At 39.1% G+C, this 22,256-nt stretch overlaps 2 protein-coding genes across 3 annotated transcripts in view; both read right to left on the reverse strand.

Moving 5' to 3' along the window:
* Positions 1 to 11,601: 11,601 nt before the first annotated feature.
* The window catches only part of LOC146452054 (serine/threonine-protein kinase mig-15-like), a 27,793-nt gene continuing 17,138 nt past the window's right edge, over positions 11,602 to 22,256 (reverse strand). For both annotated transcript variants that reach the window (XM_085098229.1, XM_085098228.1), the window contains exons 23-34: positions 21,845 to 21,910; positions 21,553 to 21,630; positions 21,376 to 21,443; positions 20,879 to 20,951; positions 20,693 to 20,793; positions 19,799 to 19,892; positions 18,571 to 18,629; positions 18,169 to 18,211; positions 15,059 to 15,094; positions 14,120 to 14,200; positions 13,435 to 13,574; positions 11,602 to 12,688 (exon numbers count right to left, since the gene is read on the reverse strand). In XM_085098229.1, the coding sequence (XP_084954355.1) occupies positions 12,605 to 12,688; positions 13,435 to 13,574; positions 14,120 to 14,200; positions 15,059 to 15,094; positions 18,169 to 18,211; positions 18,571 to 18,629; positions 19,799 to 19,892; positions 20,693 to 20,793; positions 20,879 to 20,951; positions 21,376 to 21,443; positions 21,553 to 21,630; positions 21,845 to 21,910 (923 nt within the window). In that variant the 3' untranslated portion in view covers positions 11,602 to 12,604. The remainder of the gene's footprint in view (positions 12,689 to 13,434; positions 13,575 to 14,119; positions 14,201 to 15,058; positions 15,095 to 18,168; positions 18,212 to 18,570; positions 18,630 to 19,798; positions 19,893 to 20,692; positions 20,794 to 20,878; positions 20,952 to 21,375; positions 21,444 to 21,552; positions 21,631 to 21,844; positions 21,911 to 22,256) is intronic.
* On the reverse strand, positions 15,904 to 17,818 carry LOC146452055 (uncharacterized). The gene has a single exon (XM_085098394.1). The coding sequence runs from the start codon at positions 17,669 to 17,671 to the stop codon at positions 16,082 to 16,084; it is 1,590 nt and encodes a 529-aa protein (XP_084954520.1). The 5' UTR covers positions 17,672 to 17,818; the 3' UTR covers positions 15,904 to 16,081.

Raw genomic sequence — 22,256 nt, forward strand, 5'->3', positions numbered from 1 at the left:
TAAGGAATCATTTTAAAGTGCAAATAAATCCGAGACATAGAATTGAAACAATTTTCTTTTTTCTCTTATCCTGACTCCATCTTTTCTGGGATATTTCTTTGTCCCTCGTCCCTTCGGAGACCTAAAACGTGTCTCAGGGGACGTTTTCGGATCTACTGATTCGATTGGACGCTTTTAAAAGAATATTTGTTTTTCGTCCAAAAATCGACTGGTTTTGGGTGAAAAATGACAAAATTTTCAAGTCGTAATTTTTCACTCCTTTATGCCCTGGCAAAGAATTTAAAGAAAAACAAATATTCTTTTAAAGCTTCCAATCGAATCAGTAGATCCGAAAACGTCCCCTGAGACACGTTTTAGATCTTCCAAGGGACCAGGGACAAAGAAATAGCCCAGAAAAGATGGAGTCACAATAAGGGGAAAAAAGAAAATTCTTTCAATACTTTTCCAGGGCGTTATTTGCACTTCAAAGTAATTCCTTATAGAGTTTTACGACTCGCCGAGATCCCTAGGGACAGAAAGGAGTGGAAAATCATGATTTGAAAATTTGGTCATTTTTGACCCAAAACCGTGGGCTTACCCCTTGGCAAAAAGTCGATTTTTGGCGAAAAACAAATATTCTTTTAAAAGCTTCCATTCGAATCAGTAGATCCGAAAACGTCCCCTGAGACACGTTTCAGGTCTCCCAAGGGACCAAGGACAAGGAAATAGCCCAGAAAAGATAGAGTCAGGATAAGGTCAAAAAAGAAAATTCTTTGAATTCTTTGCCAGGGCGTTATTTGCACTTCAAAATGATGCCTAAGGGAGTTTTACGACACGCCGAGATCATTAGGGACATAAAAGGAGTGAACAATGCCGACTTGAAAATTTCGTCATTTTTGACCCAAAACCGTGGGCTTACCCCTTAGCAAAAAGTCGATTTTTGGACAAAAAACAAATATTCTTTTAAAAGCTTCTAATCCAACCCGTAGATCCGAAAACGTACCCTGAGACACATTTTAGGTCTGCCAAGGGACCAGGGAAAAAGAAATATCCCAGAAAAGATAGAGTTAGGATAAGGGCAAAATAGAAAATTCTTTGAAATCTTTGCGAGGGCGTCATTTGCACTTCAAAATGATTCTTAAGGGAGTTTTACGACACGACGAGATCCCTAGCGACACAAAAGGGTGAAAAATGCCGACTTGAAAATTTGGTCATTTTTGACCCAAACCGTGGGCCTTTGGAAATAGTCCATTTTTGGACGAAAAACAAATATTCAGTATCTCCGAAAACGTCTTCTGAGATATGTTTGAAGTCATCCAAGAGACCAGGGGAAAAAAAGCCCAGAAAAGATGGAATCAGGATAAGGGCAAAAAAGGGAATTCTTTGAATTTTTTGACAGGGAGTTATTTGCAGTTGCAAATGATTCGTAAGGGAGTTTTAGGAGATGCCGAAATCTCTAGGGACATAAAGGAGTGAAAAATGCCGACTTCAAAATTTGGTCATTTTTGACCCAAAACCGTGGACTTACACCTTGGCATAAAGTCGATTTTTGGACGAAAAACAAATATTCTTTTTAAAGCTTCCAATTGAATCAGCAGATCCGAGAGCGTCCCCACGTTTTAGGTCTTCCAAGGGACCAGGGAGAAAGAAATAGCCCAGTAAAGATGAAGCCAGGTTGTTATTTGTATTTCAAAATGATTGCTAATGGAGTTTCAGCACACGCCGAGATCCCCAGGCACATAAAGAAGTAAAAAATGCCGACTTGAAAATTTGGTCATTTTTGACCCAAATTGTGGGCTTACCCCTTGGGAAAAAGTCGATTTTTGGACAAAAAACAAATATTCTTTTAAAAGCTTTTAATTGAATCAGTAGATCCGAGAACGTCCCTGAGATACGTTTTAGGTCTCCCAAGGGACCACGGACAAAGAAATAGCCCAGAAAAGATGGATTCAGGAAAAGGGCAAAAAAGAAAATTCTTTCAATTCGTTACGAGGGCGTTATTTCTAGTTCAAAATGATTTAAGGGAGTTTAACGACACGCCGAGATCCCTAGGGACGTCAAGGAGTGAAAAATGCCGTCTTGAAAATTTGGTCGTTTTTGATCCAAAAGCATGGGCTTACCCCTTGGCAAAAAGTCGATTTATCCAATCGAATGAGTAAATCCAAAAACGCCCCCTGAGAAACGTTTTAGGTCTCCCAAGGGACCAGGGACAAAGAAATAGCCCAGAAAAGATGGAGTAATGGTAAGGGAAAAAAGAAAATTCTTTGAATTCTTTGCCAGGGCGTTATTTGCACTTTAAAATGATTCCTAAGGGAGTTTTACGACACACCGAGATCCCTAGCGACATAATGGAGTGAAAAATGAAAACGATAGATATGTTTTAGTTCACCCAAGGGACCAGGGACAAAGAAATAGCCTAACAAAGATGGAGTCAGGAGAAGGGTAAAAACGAAAATTTATTGAACTCTTTGCCAGGGCGTTATTTGCACTTCAAAATGAATCCTAAGAAAGTTTTACGACGCACCGAGATCCCTAGAGACATAAAGGAGTGAAAAATGCCGACTTGAAAATTTGGTCATTTTTGACCCTAAACCGCGGGCTTACCCCTTGGCAAAAAGTCTATGCTGCCAATGCTTGGAACTCCTTGCCGCTTCAAATAAAGAAGTCTGAGACATTGAACTCTTTTAAATCTTCAGTTAAGACATATTATTATTATTATTATTTCGTAAATTTTATCAATTAGAGTAGGTTTTTTAATTTGACTATGAAGTTTCTTGTATATATATATGTATTTTTCTCACATTTGTAATTGGCATTTTTATAGAGTTGTAAAGCATTGAGACTTAGTGTAATGCTTAATTATATATTATTATTATTATTATTATTATTATTATTAAGTCTATTCTTAGATGAAAAACAAATATTCTTTTAAAAGCTTCCAATCGAATAAGTAGATCCGGGAACGTCCCCTGAGACACGTGTTAGGTCTCCCAAGGGACCAGGTCATTTTGGTCATTTTTGACCCCAAACCGTGGACTTACACCTTGGCATGAAGTCGATTTTTGGACGAAAAACAAATATTCTTTCAGGATAAGGGCAAAAAAGGGAATTCTTTGAATTTTTTGACAGGGAGTTATTTGCAGTTGCAAATGATTCGTAAGGGAGTTTTAGGAGATGCCGAAATCTCTAGGGACATAAAGGAGTGAAAAATGCCGACTTCAAAATTTGGTCATTTTTGACCCAAAACCGTGGACTTACACCTTGGCATAAAGTCGATTTTTGGACGAAAAACAAATATTCTTTTAAAAGCTTCCAATCGAATCAGTAGATCCGAAAACGTCCCCTGAGACACGTTTTAGGTCTCCCAAGGGACCAGGGAGAAATAAATAGCCCAGAAAAGATGGAGCCAGGATAAGGGCAAAAAAGAGAATTCTTTCAATTCTTTGCCAGGGTGTTATTTGCACTTGCAAATGATTCCTAATGGAGTTTTACGACACGCCGAGATTCCTAGGAAGGTAAAGGAGCTAAAAATGCCGACTTGCCGACTTGAAATGTTTGAAGTCATCCAAGAGACCAGGGGAAAAAAAGCCCAGAAAAGATGGAATCAGGATAAGGGCAAAAAAGGAAATTCTTTGAATTTTTTGACAGGGAGTTATTTGCAGTTGCAAATGATTCGTAAGGGAGTTTTAGGAGATGCCGAAATCTCTAGGGACATAAAGGAGTGAAAAATGCCGACTTCAAAATTTGGTCATTTTCTGACCCAAAACCGTGGGCTTACCCCTTGGCAATAGGTCGATTTTTGGACGAAAAACAAATATTCTTTTAAAAGCTTCCAATCGAATAAGTAAATCCGGGAACGTCCTATGAGACACGTTTTAGGTCTCCCAAGGGACCAGGTACAAAGAAATAGCCCAGAAAAGATGGAGTCAGGATAAGGGGAAAAGTAAAAATTATTTGAATTCTTTGCCAGGGTGTTGTTTGCACTTCAGAATGAATCCTAAGGAAGTTTTACGACACGCCGAGGTCCTTACGGATATAAAGGAGTGATTCGTCCAATAATCGATTTTTTGCCGAGGGTAAGACCATTGTTTTTGGCCAAAAATGACCAAATTTTGAAGTCGGCACTTCTTACTTTTTTATGTCCCTATGGATCTCGGGATGTCGTTAAACTCCCTTTGGAATCATTTTTAAGTGCAAATAACACCCTGATAAAGGATAGACTGCAAGCAGTCCCTTTCTGGATAGTCGAGAGGTCGCGCGAAATAGCCCAGCACGAAAAAACTGGAGCAAACGAGCGGAGGGGAGCTTGGGGAGAGGCGTGAAAGAGGGGAAAGGAACTGCGCTGTTAGCTGTAACAGATGCGTTCAGGGTATTAACTCCGCCCACAATTCGTTAAACCCATTAAAAATCCAATTTACTGAATGACAGCTAATAAATAACAACTCAACATTGTTATTCAATCACCAGAATATAGGAGCGAAGAGGAAGAATCACCGAGCTTGGGCATTGATCCAAGCTTCTCTGAGAAGCCAAAATCTCTCGAAGTTGTGGTGCATTTAAATTTTTTTTTGAGGCCCAGAGTAAAAGAAATCGACGACACAAACGCCCGAAGTGTAATTAAGAACGTGGTACAGGACAACTGGAAAGCTGTTGTTAATATCATGTTTAAGCATCCTGCGGTGAATTCTGCCGACAAAGCTTGTTCCGCGGATGCGAAAATTACATTGTACTAGTTGACACCAATGTCTTTTAATAATTTTGGGATCTTGTCGAAGGCAACTGCTTTTAAACCAAAGTCATTTGACTGCAACTGGTCTTCGATAATACTGCGAAGCGGAACAACAACCACGATCGAAGCCGTGATGGCAAAGTTTTTCGCTATTTAATACAAAGCTTTGATATATAATGGATTTCCCAAAACCAGTGGGAAGAACGGCCATTACATCTTTTCCCGACAAGAGCGCTTCTACAGCTAGCCTCTGTCCCTCTTTGAGAACTAAGCCGCCGACTTGATCGCTTAAATTTACGAACACATCGCTGCTACTCTCTTTCACGCCTGAAACCATTTTCCTAGTGATCTGAAGTGTTGACATCAAACGTGTGAAGAAGTTAATTACACATCAAAATTGTTTGACAGCAGCTATTGTTTATGGACCAATCGGAATTTTCCGTTGCTGGAGCGACGGGAAATTCGAACGCGTTTGTTACAGTTAGCAGCGCAGTCCCTTTCTTTTCCTTCTCTCCCCCAGTCTCTTCTCGTTTATTTCTTCTCGCTCCAGTCTCGCTGCGCTGTGAGCTGACCAGAAAGGGACTGCTTGCAGTCTAGATAAAGGATTGGGTTTTGAACTTTCACCCTGACTTGATATTTTGTGGGCTATTTCTTTGTCCCTGGTCCCTTTGGAGGCGTTAAAAGTGTCTCCGGGGACGTTTTCGGACACACTGATTCGATGGGAAGCTTTTAAAAGAATATTAGTATTTCATCCCAAAATCGACTTTTTTGCGAGCGGTAAGTCCATGGTTTTTGGCCAAAAATGATCAATTTAGAAGTCGGCATTTTTTATTTGATTATGTCCCTAGGGATCTCGTTTGTGTCGTAAAACTCCCTTAGGAATCATTTTTTAAGTGCAACTAACACCATGACAAAGAATTTTCTTTTTAACTCTCACCGTGACTTCATCTTCTGTTGGCTATTTCTTTGTCCCTGGTCGCTTAAAAGGCTCCCAGGGGACGTTTTCGGACACACTGATTCGATTGGAAGCTTTTAATAGAATATTTGTATTTCGTCCAAAAATTGACTTTTTTAAAATGGGTAAGTCCAAGGTTTTTGGCCAAATATGACCAACTTTTGAAGTCAGGATTTTTTACTTGATTATGACCGTAGGGATTTCGGCGTTTCGTAAAACTTCCTTGGGAATCATTTTTAAGTGCAAACAAGATGCCCCTCTAATGGCATTACTCGGAATGCTTAATGTAGCCCCAATTATTCCCCATTGTATGTTTCGCAGATATTTAAAAAATATCCTCCCTTGGCCATTGAAATAATTGTCTGAATGGTTTTATTCAGATATATTGCGTGATACTTATCGTTGTGTTACTAGGAATCATACCAGAAATAACTATGCAATAACGTCATGACCCCGCTGAACTGGTCTGGCCTCCTCTAGCTCTAATCCTTCGCGTTGATCATTCGATCTGTTTTTTAAAGCGGATTTTCTTTGCTGTGAACTCTCCCAATTTCCGCCGTTTCAACTGTCGAGTACTACCTAGAAGTTATTATTTCGATTTACTGCTTGAAAAAGGTTGGTTTCTCTCTGAAAACGGCAGATCCGGAGTCTTAAATTCAGACATGTGGCCGCCATTGAACGAAAACAACTTTTCCAAATGATGATTTGCTTTGACGTCACACAAGTAGAGATGAGTGGGTCCCCTCCCTCGTGATATACGCGCAGATAATGGAGTTTGATTGGGCCGCTTTTGTTCAAGACAATCAAAACAATAGATCCCTTCTGGGAGAGGGAAGAATTTAATCTAGTTTTAATGAATAAATCAAATGATGATTTGACGTCACACAGAAGTGATGAGTGGGTCCCCTCTCTCGTGATATGTGCCTGAAAAATAGATTTTGATTGGGCCGCTTCTGTTGAAGACAATCAGAACAATATATCCTTACTAGGGGAGGACAGAGTTTAATGCATAAATTAATGTGCACATTTATGACACCGATGAAGAAAAAAAAGATACCCGACCGAAACCTAGACACGTCATGCCCTGCGGGCATTCTGTGTAATAACACCATGACAAAGAATTTTCTGTTTTACTCTCACCCTAACCTCATCTTTTGTGGGCTATTTCTTTGTCCCTGGTCGCCTGGTAGGCCTAAAAAATGTCTCAAGGGACGTTTTCGGATACACTGATTCGTTTGGAAGCTTTTAATAGAATATTTGTATTTCGTCCAAAAATCGACATTTTTCCAAGGGGTAAGTCCATGGTTTTTGGCCAAAAATGACCAAAAATTCAAAAATCGGCTTTTTTCCAAGGCAGTTTCTATGTTTCCCTAACGACATAAACTAGTGAGAATGCCGACTTCAAAAATAGGTCATTTTCGACCAAAAACCCTTGACATACCCCTTGAAAAAAGTCGATTTTTGAACGCAAGACAAATATTAGCATGGTTTTTGGCCAAAAATGACCAAATCACTTCTCACTTGTTTATGTTCCTAGGGATCTCGGCGTGTCGTAAAACTCCCTTGGGAATCATTTTAAGTGCAAATAAGAAGACCCTGACAAAGAACTTTCTGTTTAAGCCTTACCCTGACTTCATCATTTGTGGCCTATTTCTTTGTTCCTGGTCCCTTGGGATGTCTAAAATGTGTCTCAGGGGACGTTTTTGGACACACTGTTGCTATTGGAAGCTAATATTCGTCTTACGTTCAAAAATCGACTTTTTTCAAGGGGTATGTCTAGGGTTTTTGGGCGAAAATTATCTATTTTTGAAGTCGGCATTTTTCACTAGTTTATGTCGTTAGAGAAACCTAAAAATTGTCTCTGGGGACGTGTTTGGATACACGGATTCTATTTTAAGCTTTTCAAAGAATATTTGTCGGGGGTCCAAGGGGTGTGTTCAGGGTTTTGGGTCAAAAATGTCCAAATTTTCAAGTCGCCATTTTTGACTTTTTTATGTCCCTAGGTATGTCGGCGTGTCGTGAAACCCCCATGGGAATTATTTTTAAGTGCAAATAACGCCCCGACAAAGAATTTTTCGTTTAACCCTAACCCTATGTCTATGTACATATACTGCATATGTTTAAGTAGAGTTGTAATAAGCGGCGTAAGGCGCCAGAAAATACCGCCTGCCAGAAAACTAGTGTTTTTTGAGCGTCACACTCACTGATCTAATTGAACCAGCCAAGCTGAGAGAACATTGTAATTGGTAACTTGATTTTTTGTGCGCAAATGGCGACAAGGAGTGACCACGAATGACCACGAGTGACCACGAATGACCACGAGTGCCACGAGTGAGCACGAGTGAGCACGAGTGACCACGAATGACTACGAGTAATCACGGGTGACTATGCACTAAAATATTTCACTCACGCTATTATGAAATCACGATGACGTTGTTATGACGTCATTAAGGGACAGTATAGTAAACAGGTTATTGAAAGGTAAATTTAGAGGGAACACCTCCGAATATCCATCGAAATTTTGAACAATTTCCTTGTCGCTGTGCTTTGAATTTTTCCTCCTCTCATAATTTTTTCCCGTTTTTGGCTGTTGGCAGCGAAATGGTCACTCGTATGTAGTTACACTATCGCTCTCAGTGAGGCGGCAATAATTTTTTATCATTTTGTTTATCACACAAACAGAGAAATGCAAGAGAGCGGAGAGATCTCGTAAAATTTGATTGACGTGTTTCCAGCTCTCAGCCAATCCGAATTTTCCCGTGTACTGCTACACGGACTCTTCAAAAACCCATGGTTTTCCTGCCGGCCGGATCTTAATCCCCCCTCTCACGGCCTCTGTGCTTGTTCGCCCAACATCCCGACAGCTAATTCTAAGGCTAATTCTATGCCTAATAACAAGTCCTGTACGGTTTGGAGGTCAGGTTGATTGGGGTTAATTAAGAATAATTTTCATCACACTGTACTATCATACTATACACTCTAATTCTCAAGGGTTTTCTCCCCTATTGGCCATACGGACCGCCAAGAATCCTAATTCTATTCCTAATATTAATTTCTGAAAGACAGGTTTGTGTTGCGGTCAGTTTAGCGTAATTTTGACCTTAATACCATACGCTTTAATTCTTTGGCTTACTTTTCACTATTAGGGATGTGGACCACTCAGGAAACCTAACGCTATGCTAATAACAAATTCTGGAGGGTTTGGGGTCAGCTTGGTGTTTGAATTAGCTTAACGTAATAGTCGCCGTAGCTTGGTGTTTGGTTTAGTTGAGACTAATTTTGATCCTAAGTACTATACAGTCTAATTTACATTTTCTATTCGCCAGTAGGGATCGGTACCTCCAAGGAATGTTTATGTTATGCCTAATAACAAATTCAGGAGGTCAGGTTGCTGTTGGGGTTAGTTTAGTTTAATTTCCACTCTAATACCATCAGTACACACCAATAAGTTTCGTCTACGTCTTGCCAATGGAGATACGCACCACCAGGGAAACAAAATTCTGTGCTTTATTATGCATAGGCCAAATCCATAGTCTATAGTATAAGGATTAAAATTAGCCGAAACTTCATAGTGTATAGTATTAGGATGAGAATTGGGCCAAAATCCATAGTCTATAGTATTAGCATCAAATTAGGCCAAAATCGATAGTCTATAGTATTAAGCCCCGTCTACACGAGCAATTTTTATGTGACAACTGTATGTGGCAATTTTTATTTGCCCGTGTAGATGGCTCGACAAATATTATTTGTTAATTTGCGTCAGTAATAATTTCGCACAGCGGAGATCACCATGGAAAGGCAAAAAGCAAGATGGCGCCATGCTGGATGTGCAAATGTTAGGGACTGTAGGGACTGGGTTCTACAGGATGACGTTGAAAAAATTGTCACATTTTATGTGGCTTCTCGTCTACACGGACAATATTTTTATGTGGCAATTTTTATTTGCCACATAAAAACTAACACGCCAGCTTTTCAGCAAATGCAAAATTAGGCCAAAATCCATAGTCTATGGTATTATGGTTCAAATTATGACGAAATCCATAGTCTATAGTATTAGGGTGAAAATTAGACCAAAATCCATAGTCTATAGTGTTAGGGTGAAAATTTGGGCAAAATCCATTGTGTATAGAGTAAGGATAAAAATTAGGCCGAAAACAAGAGTGTATAATATTAGCATGAAAATTAGGGCAAGAACCAGAGACTATACTATTAGTATAAGGTTTGCTGGCTAGGTTGGTTTTGGCCTTAATTTTTCCAGAATTTTCATGGTAATACTACTATACACTATAATTGTAAACAAATTTGGAGGGTTTCAGTAGCCAGGTTAGTTTTTGCCTTATTTGTCTAATTTTAACTCTAATACTTTACACACTAATTTTGGACAATTTCGGTGTGTCTCGTGGCCAGGTTAGTTTTGCTCCCATGCTAATACTATACACTATAGCTTTAAACAAATTTGGAGGGTTTTGGTTGCCAGGTTGGTTTTTGCCTTATTTTAGTCCAATTTTCACTCTAATTTTCGACAATTCTTGATGGTTTGGTGGCTAGGTTGGTTTGGCCTTATATTCCCCCTAATACTAGGCAGTCTAATTTTCGACAATTTTGGAGGGTTTTGTGGTCATTTTTATTTTTTACTTATTTTAGTCTAATTTTCACACTAATACTATACACTTAATGTTCGACAATTCTAGGCCTAGTTGTTCAAAGCCCGATTAATCTAATCCCGGATTAACGTGAACTTTGATGCGAGTTTAATTAATAATTACTAAAGATTCTCCCACAAGATTTTTGTCCCTCATTTCTGCTTTAGACTTTTCTTAACCTTTGGCTTGAAATTAGCCTTTTAAACCATTTTCAAGGAGCGAGATAAAAACTTCGACTAACTTTTAATCGTGGATTAGCGTATATCGGCTTTCGAACAACCGGGCACTGGACTATTTTGTGGCCAGGTTGGTTTTGGCTGAGTTTCACCCTAATACTATGCACTCCAAATTTCGACAATTGTGTAAGGTTTGGTGGTTCTGATGTCACTTTAGCCTAATTTTTATCCTAATTCTACACATTGTGGAGGGTTTAGTGGCCAGGTTTATTTTGATGTTAGTTTTTACCCTCATACTTGAGCTTAATCATTTACATTTTAAAATCTCGTTTTTTGCGCTATTGGCGATGCGCACCGCCGAGCAAACATGATCCTATGGAACGTAAAGGAACGTGAAATGGATGCCACTTTTATCAACGTTTCAACTTCAAGTCTCAGCGCTGTCTAATAACAATAGTTTAGAAACATACCTTAATGTTGAGCTGACGAGTAGGTGCATTGCCATAGTCACTTCAACTTGTCCACTGGTAAAATCGTCTTTTTGCATCCCACTTTTATAGCAAGAGATTTTAATTGCTCTTTTATATTCTCACGCGGTCTTTTGTTTCTCAGCTGACAACATAGTCCTACGAAAGAGCTGACCACAAGTAAAGGGAAAGTGGCAAAAATATACTGTTTATTGCCAGTTGGTTAAATTGTTGATGCGCATCCCAAGATCCATTCATTGTCCCATACGATCTCTACTCCAAATCCAATTAGGAGTGTGTTCTTTCTACGTCAAACGCAATCGCTGCGCGCTCAGGAGCACTAAGAACAAGACTGCATTGCAGTCTTCCTATGGGCCGCGAGTATGCCCCGAGTGTGTAAAGCAGTGCACTAGGAAACGCCTTTTGAAAACGGCTGGTGACAATTCTGACTATGTGACCATTTCATAAGCGCAACTTGTGTTCACATGTGAACACAGATAGAAGTGGCTTTTTTGACACAAAACATTAAGAATCGTTTCATTTTGTTGTGTCGTCTCTGTGTCCTGTCTTTCTTCTTGACGAGGAAGATTAATCGCATTAAACGTAAATTGCGCTGTCAATAAATAAACTAACAGTAAAGCGCTACGACATCAACACTTAACATTGTTTTATTATAAAATATGATTGCAAATCAGAATCTTTCTTACAACCATCGCTTGCTATCATTAAAAGCCATTGCATTTCGTCTAAGAAAAATTATTTAAACCAAGCCCCCAGTAACGTTAATAACTGGTAATTACACATAATGTTCAAAAGGAGTCTCAAAATTATCCCGTGACTGCTCACGTTTTTAACGATCGCGTGACAGTTAATATAATGTGAATGTCGAAAGAAGAAAGAAACTGAACCGTGCAACACTTTACAGCGATAACAAGCAAACAAAACTGACAATTACACATAATAACGATCAAACGGGGTTTCAAAAATTACCGTTTTTTTATGACCGCGTGACAGTTAATGAAGAATTAAGAGTGAAACTGTCTGGAACTTATTTACAGCGATAAAGTAAACTTTACATAACCTTTGTTAAAGTATTATTTCTCAGTCAGAAATCATCATTTTTCAGCATGTTTCCAGGCGAAAACATGTTCTGAAAAACCACAATTTTTGCGAGAGGTTTTCGGTACCATTTTTTTGGACCTGTGGCAAATCTCTAACATATACGCTTAAAATAACAATTGAAAAACTTTTCGCTATAACTCCGTTACTAAAACGTAACCGATAACTTCATATCCTATTCAAATAATCTCAACTTGTCAAAATCATCTAGAAACCTAGATTGTGTTACCGGCTCACTAGTCTATTCTCAGGTATGCAATATCCTTGGGATCAACCTCCAGGCTTAAATCCCTGGGGTAATAACTCAAAGACATAGATCACAGCGCAATAATCCGAGGGAAACATCCCATTATTACAATTACCTAGGGGCAAAAGCTCGTGAAAAACAACCCGACGGGAATATCGCAAAGAAAAATACCCCACGGAACAATAGCCCCGCTCCTAACAAAATGTATGGATGCCCATTTTCAAACCAAGTTATCCAGTTTCCTTCCTTTCCGTTCTTCTGTCATCACAGTAGAGACTTTGCTCTCTAATCAGTACCCAAAGTTCTTGAAGGTTTTACTGAGCGTCATGAAGTATATCTGGCCGCTTGAGCTCGACCGCGAGGCAAAGAAAACCTACCATGAAACAACAAACAAAAAATTCAAGTTGCCTTACATTTCCATGATTGCTAGTTGCTGCGCAAGTTTGTTTTGAAAGATGTTTGTAACAGGTTATACATCAAGGAACAAATTTTTTTATATTGGAGACATCCATCCAATAGGCCATTTCCGAGTTGCTTTGAACCTCATTATGAAAGCGAGGCTAAGTGCAAAGTTTTTATTGTGAAAATTAGTTCATTCATATGCAAAAACTAATTTTCATCTGAAAAGCATTGCACTTAGCCTCGCTTTCATAATGAGGTTCACAGCAACTCGGAAATGGCCTATTTTGAAGCGAGTAAAGGATGAATGAAAAAAACAAAAACAAACAAACAAAAAAACAACAACAACAACAACAAACAAAAAATAAAAAAAACAAAATTGAAATTATTCCGTGAGCTTGTTCTTGTGTTTGTGATCAACAGCATCCATAGTTCGACTGTACTTTATTTTAACAATTAAACTTCATGCAGGTACTCCAAATGACAAAAATAAAACAGTTTTAGTCATATTCAATTTTAAAGATTCCTATCATTGCACAACTTCCATTACTCTTGAAGCAACCTTGCGTGACAAAACGACCTCCTCACCGCAACGAGTGTTGTAACACAGCCCACCTTTCTATTGTAATCACACCTTTCTCTTGTGGTAAATTGGCCGAAGGAAATACCGCTTATCTTCATCACCTTACTTTACTCATGATGGCAAGTGTAAGAACTAACCTTTTCGTTTCTTTCACAGAGGAATCTAAATGTCTGTGCTCGTTTATGCATGAACACTCCGTCCAACAGACCTGTCTCCACGGACCGAACCTCGATGGCTTTCTCGCCCCAGCCCATGATCTGTCCGGAACCTATGTGAGCTGCCGTGATAGTAACGATAAACAATTTAGCGTACAGTGGGTTTTAAACTGACTGTCGCAAAACAAAAACTAAAGTGATTACTTTGACCAATCACAGTCAACCTAAAAACGCAATGAACCAATCAGCAATCGGAGTGAATACAAGTGAATGGTGCCAAGCGCGGGAAAAAGCGGGTCGGGTTTCACTGATAATCCATGAGAAAGTGGCGGAGTGTCACTGGTAACAAGCTCGGGAAAACTCAAGAAGACACCTCATTTTTGCTCTTCTCTGATTGTTTAAAAAGTACGTTTACTGTGATTGGATGTAGCATGAGGTTTTTGTACCAAACATAATACAAAGCTTAGTAACAGCAAAAAATTAATACATAGTAAATGCATATTTACTCTGGACAGTTGTCAATAACAAACAAAGGTCAACACGCTCACTGTGACCTTCATGTTCACTACATCGAGCTACGTCAGGAAAAAACGTACTTCAGAGTCTAATTTGCTAGTGAGCCATTTGCAATAACAGAATGGGAGTATTTATCGATTCTCAAACTTACCAATAGCGTAAGGCGTTTCTCCCCACTGTAGCATGGCGTGTCTCACAAGATCACCATTCGTATTAACATACACGCCTTCATCTAAACAAAACAGCAAACGTTAACACTAACTGAGATGTGAAAGAGTTACTGTTGTCTTTCTAACGGAATGCGCGTGAAAGAAGGCATTAATTACACGGTAAATAACAGTTGACATGAATCTCCCAAGCGTGCTATGCAATGCGAACGGAAAACAATAGAAAAAACTTGAAAAACAATAAATGAAATTAAGGGCGCTTACCACTCGTCAGAGCTGGAATGCCAGTTCAAACATTCCACAAACGGTTTGAACAACATCTTATCTGTCGCTTTGTGGAATTGCTTCAAAATAGCGCACACTACTCATAGAGTGTGCCATTTTGAAGAATTCGAAGAATCAGTTCTTCAAATTAAAGGGAGGGTTTCACGGTTCTGCGCATGTCCATGAATCAAAATACTTTTTCGCCTTCCTCGCTATGACCCAAGCCTGTTTAATTGAATTCATTGTTTATGAACCATTCGGAAGGGAATAGGTAACTTGGGTGGTAATTTTTTCATATGATTGCGTTATTTCGAATGCAAATAACTGTAAACACATCAACCGTGGAATAAATCCTACGGGTCAACACTAAATTCAACATCGACAATATGAGTACAATCCACTAGCATTTTCTGTGAATTTGGGTCATCAGTCATTTTGCTTGGACTAATTATGGAATGTGATTACTGAAGTACATGTGAGTGGGATTTTTAAGGCCATAAAGTTGACAAGAAAGAGAAAATCGCATTTAGATCCATGAACATGCGCTGAAATGTTAACTCCTCCCTTTAATATACTCCATTTACGAACCGAACGGTCTGGCTGGCCAGTTCTGACAAATGTTAAGCATCCTAAGTTATATGGAAGAAGGCTAGACTTACTGTTGAAACAGAGAAGAAGTTCCAAACCGCTCGAACCTATAACAAAATAAAACATCGAGCTAAGTCAAGACAAGGGCAATAAAAAATAATAAGGTCAAACTGGATTGTGCGCGCCGTAGTTTTTATTTTTTTTAGGTGCCTCGATATTCAATTCATTGCCTTTAAGTTTGAGAAACATTAATTCTAGAGTATTATTTAGGGAAGCCTTGGACAATTATTACCTGTACCGTTTTACTGTAGTTCTAACTTAGTGCATATTTTGCTCTTACATATTTTAGTTATTCTTATTTGTAAGTTTTTAATTCTTAGTCAACAGGACCACGTTGATAACAGTACTTTATACTGAGGGGTTATCCTGTATAAATATTATTATTATTATTATTATTATTATTATTATTATTATTATTATTTCCGCTTATACTTTAAATAAGACTTTATTTTTCGTCATTAAGGACCATAATTTAACGTCCGAATATATTTTTAGCGATCATAGATCATATGATTTTTTTATTACGAATGAGAATACTATTTTAACTTGATTAGCTCTTTTTTCCCTTTTTCTTCCAAAAAAAATTGTGCTTGAAAATAGCCATTTTTTTTTAAATCGACGAGAATTGTAAATGGGCTGTAATAGCTCTTTTTTCTACTTTTTACTTGTAAATAGCAATTTGCTTGGAATATTTTAATAAAGGGATTATTATTATTATTATTATTATTATTATTATTATTATTATTATTATATTTATTAATAATGATAATAATTTATTAAAATATTCCACACAAATTGCTATTTACAAGTTAAAAGTATATATAAAAAAAAGAGCTATTAAAAAACCTATTCACATTTCTTTTCGATTAAAAAAAAAAAGATAATATTTTTAAGCAACAATGTTTTTGTAAAGAAAAAGAAAAAAAGAACAAATGTCATGAAGTTTTTTTAAAAAAAATCAAATTCGGCATTTTAAAATCGGTCTACTTGATAAAAAGAAAAAATAATAAATAAATAAACAAAATACGCATCTCTCAAATGGCCCCTTCTGCAGTTTCAATGTCAATATCCGCGTTCTTGATGTCACGTTGCATTCTTCGTAGTGTCCTAGAGCCTCTAAGACAGACGAGCGCAGATCTTAACAGTGCAAATGATATTCGGCTCCTGATCCATGACATGGTTTTAGCATATTGCTCCCCTTTCTTGATAGCAATCAGCTCCGCTAATCGACTATGGTATCTCAAGCATTCATTGCCCATCCCGCCGGTTGTAGTGAAGACCAAAGGTGTAAATGTTCCATGCTCAATGTCGAGAACTCTCCTTGAGTACAGGCGCTTTTTCTCATTCTCATGCATACGATAGATCTGTTGCGGCTCCAGGTCCTTATAAGATTCAGCATTGGGGTGGCAAACCCTTACATCAAAGAATGCCGATCGTCGTTGCTCCCAGAACCCGCGTGCATGGATATCCAATCTTGCATCTTGTGCTTTGTTGGATCCTCTACTTAACTGTTCTCCAGAGATGTCTAGGAGAACTGGCTCAGTCTCAACGTCACTGCAAACTGTACTCAGGAGTTCAGCCTCCAGATCTCTGAGCTCATTGTGACGCTGAATGACGAAACCTCCTAGTTTACAGATCATAGAGTGGTCAACTGTAAAAACTTCCCCACATGCACATGTGGAAGGGATGTCATCTATTGGCCAGTCATAGCGTAGTTTAACAGCGTCGCGGAACTGCCTTTTATTGAGGTTAAAACCCAGATCTTTAAGAGGGAGGACTGTAAGCCACGCCGATGATCCTTTTTCCGCCGCCAGATTCAGTGCTCGCTTAGTCTTACATGGTGCCATCTCCTTAATACGCTCTGTTCTGTCTACGAGTTCCTTTGATCTTTCCCTTGTTACTGCCTGTTGTGCTGATTTTACGAGGGAATCTTCTGGTAGCTCATGTGACTGAGATACGATTTGTTCAACGAGGGGTGTTGTTACTTTGACTGACGAAGCGTACTCGCGGCTTGCTTCAAGGCATGGGTTTCCAAAACCAAGACCACCTAGGCGGACTGGCAGTGCTAGAATGGTCCTATCTAGCTGATTACACTTACGCTCAGTAATCGCAGGAATGAGCACTTGAGATATTGCATTCTCTAGTGGCTCTAGTAGATCCTGAATGTCGGGGAGAGTTCTTAAAAAATACGTCCACCGATGTTTCAAGCCAAAGGTGTAGGCTGCGTAGCACGCTTGTGGTTGAGATAGAGCAAATTCTGCTAACGTCGCTATTTCATTGACCCAATTGGACACCTTTTCGCTGACATATTCCTCTAAATACCCTCGGGAACCTATCACCGCCCCCAGATGTTTCTGCCCTTGCACTGTGACATTAATAGACGTTTCCTTGAAGGCTTCTCTGACACTTTCTTCCTTGGCTGGTTTTGCGATAATCCAGCATTTCTTGTCGTTTGGAAAGTACCCAAAATCTGGACCAAGGGTGCTAAGAACATCCCACCACTTCTTAATTTCTGTTGTAGAGCCCGCTCCACTGGCATCATCTGCAAACCAGCATTGCTTCACACTGGACGCTACTTGTAGGCTTGTAATTAGGGGCTGAATGCTCAAGGCATACAGACCCATAGCAAGGGGATCACCCTGTGTTGTTCCTTCTGCTGACACGATCTCTTTACCGCCAGTGATAAATAGCCGAGCTGGCTGTCTGTAGGTATTAATGGCGTAGGCTGCGATTACAGGGCATAGAACGCGGATGTTATGCAGTGCAGCTGCTCTGTTATTATTATTATTATTATTATTATTATTATTATTATTATTATTATTATTATTATTAAACACAGCGAGATAAGGACGCCACCGATGGTTTGGATGGTTTATATACAGCAAAACCAGCTGCGAAGTTAACCTTCTTATTCTACCCTGAAAGCAGAGGTGTCTTTCAGGCAAGTCTTTTAGCATGAAAGGACTTGCCACAAAGAAACCTCTTCCAGCAGGGTGTCTAATTCCGGAGTGAAATTGCGATAACGTTAACGTCATTCTTCATAACTAAGCACTACAATAATGAATGCACCAAGATCATCACAAAAAATTCTCATCTTTAACAAGGAGTTTAAATTTCTTACTTGGTAAAGGAATAATGGCGTGAGGCTGTAACTTCTCTTGAAGCTGTTGAACAGGGACAACAATAAACGTTAATGACACAAGAAACTGCTCTGAAACAGTGAAATATCTCCCAACTGACTACACGTTACGTTCTACTGCAGCGCCAACTACAGTCAACTTCCTTTATTGAGGACTCGAGGGCGCGAGCGAGAGTCCGTAATCGAGCGGGAATTTATTTCAGTCAAACGTCTGTAATGTATTTTTGCCGGGGATTTAGCTACTGTCCGTATTATCGGGGTGTCAGTTATAGCGAGGTGTCCGCAAGGTGAGAGTTGACTGTAATTGCTGAAAAGGTTCTTGTTTGCAGTTTGACGTTTCTGTGTGAAGTTAATGCAAACAGGAATTAAACTACGTTCACTGACCTGACTGGGTATAAACAAATCATTAACTGAGGCCGAATCCAAATCCACGGCATGAAAACCTGGAAAAACATGACATAGTAAAACATATTTTTTGGGAAATTCATCCCTGTACTAACAACATTGTGCATGCTAGGTTTGAAATTTTAGAACTTTTCTGTGCGTTTTTATGAGCGTTTTTAGGGTTTTTGTACGCTTAGAATTATGGGTAAATGTACCAGTGGCCATCTTGTTCGGTAGGGTGGATTGAAAGGTTCAACTCGTACTCAAATCTAACGGACCCTAATATCCCTTGCTGGTGTTTTAGGGACGATGCCTACTTTTGTTACTGCGCATACGTTCTGCGCATCTCCAGATACTCGGCTTTCCTATGGGTGGTGCCTACTAATACATGGATATTTTTGCGCGGTTTAAAACCCTCTCACTCCCAAGAGTGCCATATGGCACAAAAAGTCCTTACGTGTCCAATATTGGGTCAATTTGTATCAAATTTGGACACCAAACAGATCTTGGAGAGATCTGCACAATGGAAGCATAAAATCTTACCCCCCTCCTGCATAAGACATGATTAACCACCCCTCCATTTTTTGTAACTTTTTCCTCTTAAACTTTTAAGAGTAAGTCACCATTTGACAGGAAACTATGTACTGAGATCTGCAAATTAAGCTATAGTTTAGGGATATACCCAGTGTATACGAGAAGTGAGATGTATTTTAAGGCTTTTATTATTCGCACTCTAAACACTTTTCATTCCTTTCTGTTACGTCCTTTGTTTTAGCTGGAATGATTTCTACAATGCCCCAGATAAAACCTTTTAATGGGTGTATTACAGTTGGTGTAGGGGTTCACAGTTGCCGTTTTACAAAATACGACAGTTCCCATGAGAGTGAAAGGGTTAAAACTATGCGGAGAAAGAAGAACTTACTAAGTGCTCTTGGTATCCAAAAAGAAAATAAATTGGGGGTAACCATGCATTTTTCAGAGAAAAAAAAGCTTCAACATGGAAAAAAACGCCATTCATTGCTTTGTATTTTACTGTTTTTTTTTTTGAATTATTGGTGCTTAATTATCTCTGAAAAATGCGTGGTTACCCTTAATTTTCTTTTTTGCTACCACTAGCCCTTGCTAAAATCTGCTTTTCTCGCATAGTCATAAACCACGCAAAAATACTTCGGTGTTAGTAGGCACTGATCCTTAAGCTGTTCATGAGATGGAGGAAGGGTTTTCTCACCTATTTCAGAGGAGTAACAGACTTTCAGTCTGCTGTTTTCTGCCTCTATCGTCACATTAAGCATCAGTGGCCTGTGCACCAGGTCTGGAAAGGACTGTGAAAAATAAAATCGTGTTAGCTCCTTCCACAGGCCTCACCAACTTCTCAGCAAACAATCTCGTGGTTGGTCAAACCATGGCTACAGTAGACCCCTTCTATCTCAACTGATCTCTATCTCCAACAGAAACTCGTTTCTCTTTGATGTCTTTATTTCGTTCTGGCTATTTTATCTCAGTGGAAAACTGTTAGCTCAAATCTACAGCTATCTATCAGATGTTTTTGTTGGAGATTCTGTTATCTAAACGTACTGTCCGACACGAGTGCAGCTGCCATATTGAATTTGAATAACAAAAAAGACGCAAAGGATTTGGCGCTTGGTTACCAGTCCTTGATGCCTGAATAATTTGTAAGGAATTGTTTATAGTTGCTGTGGTTATTCATCGACAAGAGATGACAATGTTCCCAGTAGTTGCGCGGCCGCGTTCGTCTGTGGCTTATAAGTGTTATGCGGGCGTGGCATGCTTGACCAAAGACGTCACAAGTGTAGCTCCTGCTTCTTCAAAATAATTTTTTATTTTTCCCAAGTGTAAAGGATGGTGCAAATTTACTGCAATTGCACTCCTGAGGTCACATTACTGAAGCTCTACTGTCAATAAGCTATTGTATCTCAGCAGCACTTACACCATATGGTATCCTAATTGGTTTCATGAATACACTCTCCTTCACAGCTGTAATTTGAATCGTCACGCAAGCTTTGTCTGTTATTTCTGTTGACTTGTCACGCAACGCTTCCCAAGCCTTACATTACGACCGTGAATACGGCCCTGCCCTAAAAACGAACGGTACATCACTAACCTTAAACGCCATAAACTTGTGATAAGGTTTTGGCGCCCACGCATAAACTTCAATCTTGTTTTCCGTCGCAATGGCCAGAAATTTAATGCGATGAAAATTTACTGAAAGGAGGAAAAAACATGTCAATTTTCCCTTGCAATCGCCCTTAAAATCTTGTAAAATTAGCAAAGGTTCAAATGAACTTACCAACTTTATAGTGAACACATCCTTCAAGATCACCAACTGTTGTGTAACCTCGCTGCCTTCGGTGATTGTCAGCCTAAAAATTTTAAAACAGTTAATGGCACAAGAATGTAACGAATTCATCAGTAGCTCTTTAGTCTTAGCACAATGAGACGCATAACAGGAAAATGCTGCTAAAATATTTTCCTTTTAATAATCAAGCAAAGCAAGTTGTAATTACATGTTATGTTACACGTATTCATTGGTTCGTTTGTTCGTCCGTTGACGTTCGTTCATTCGTTCGTTCATTCATTGCGTTCGTTCGTTCATTCATTCATTCGTTCGTCCGAGCTTCATTCATTCGTTGGTTGGTTGGTTCCCTCCCTCCCTCCCTCCCTCCCTCCCTCCATCACTCACTCACTCACTCACTCACTCACTCACTCACTCACTCACTCACTCACTCACTCACTCACTCACTCACTCACTCACTCACTCACTCACTCACTCACTCACTCACTTACCTCTTCTCCTTTAAGAATTTTTGCTTTTAGCCATGACAAATAATACACACGGAGCTTGTTCTGTTTACCTAGAGAAAAAAGGAAAACAGCATTAAACATTTTGAAAAACCCCTAAACCTTTACACATGTTAAACATTGAAACAATCTCAAAGCAAAACAAAGGGGAAAGTTTCTTACCGCTAATGGAAATAAGCACGTTTATTCCCTCTAGAACATCAATTTGCTGAAACCTGCGTCTAGAAATCAGTTGGAAAACTGAAAAAAAAAAAGGAAGGTAACGTAGATAAGTTTGGGTAGATAGGCTGTAAAACTGAATTATGTTTACATGAAGAGTTTGAAAGAAGAACGTTCGAGATCAACAAAAGAAGGGAAAGCTCACAACAACTCTTTACTGACAAGCTTCATCGGTTTCACTGAACGCAAGAAGCTAACATTTTAGCATGTCAATAAGTATTTCAAATTTCGTTACCTTTTCCATATCCACTGCGGTCCAACAAATACAAACCGGTTTCTGTACCAACAATGAGATTAACACCTAGAAAAGATAAAAGGATGAGTAAAGAGTGGAACTGCCATGTTTAAGTTCAGTTAAATGTCGTTTCTGTAAGGTCCTACAATACTAATAGCAGTCACAGAAGTAACAATAATATTATGATCAAGCGAACGTAATGCAGTGTTCCTATAAAGAGACCCACTGTGCGTCATCGGTCGCTACATGTATAGACTGCGAGCAGTCGTACTTTTTTCCCCTCAAATCACGTTAGCAAAGTGACGCTAAAATTATGCAAATTAGAAAAGTGAACGAGGAGGGATTGGGGAGAGGGAGGAAAAAGTACTCTTTCTTCTTTCTTGCCTCCGTGTCCACATTTCTTGCGGCTAGC

The sequence above is a fragment of the Pavona decussata genome, unplaced genomic scaffold, assembly GCF_977016875.1.
Source record: "Pavona decussata unplaced genomic scaffold, jaPavDecu1.1 SCAFFOLD_381, whole genome shotgun sequence".
Lineage (NCBI taxonomy): Eukaryota > Metazoa > Cnidaria > Anthozoa > Scleractinia > Agariciidae > Pavona > Pavona decussata.

What these genes read in the sequence shown, in the direction of transcription:
- LOC146452055 (XM_085098394.1), bottom strand. Translation starts at nt 17,671, where the DNA reads ATGGGTCTGTATGCCTTGAGCATTCAGCCCCTAATTACAAGCCTACAA.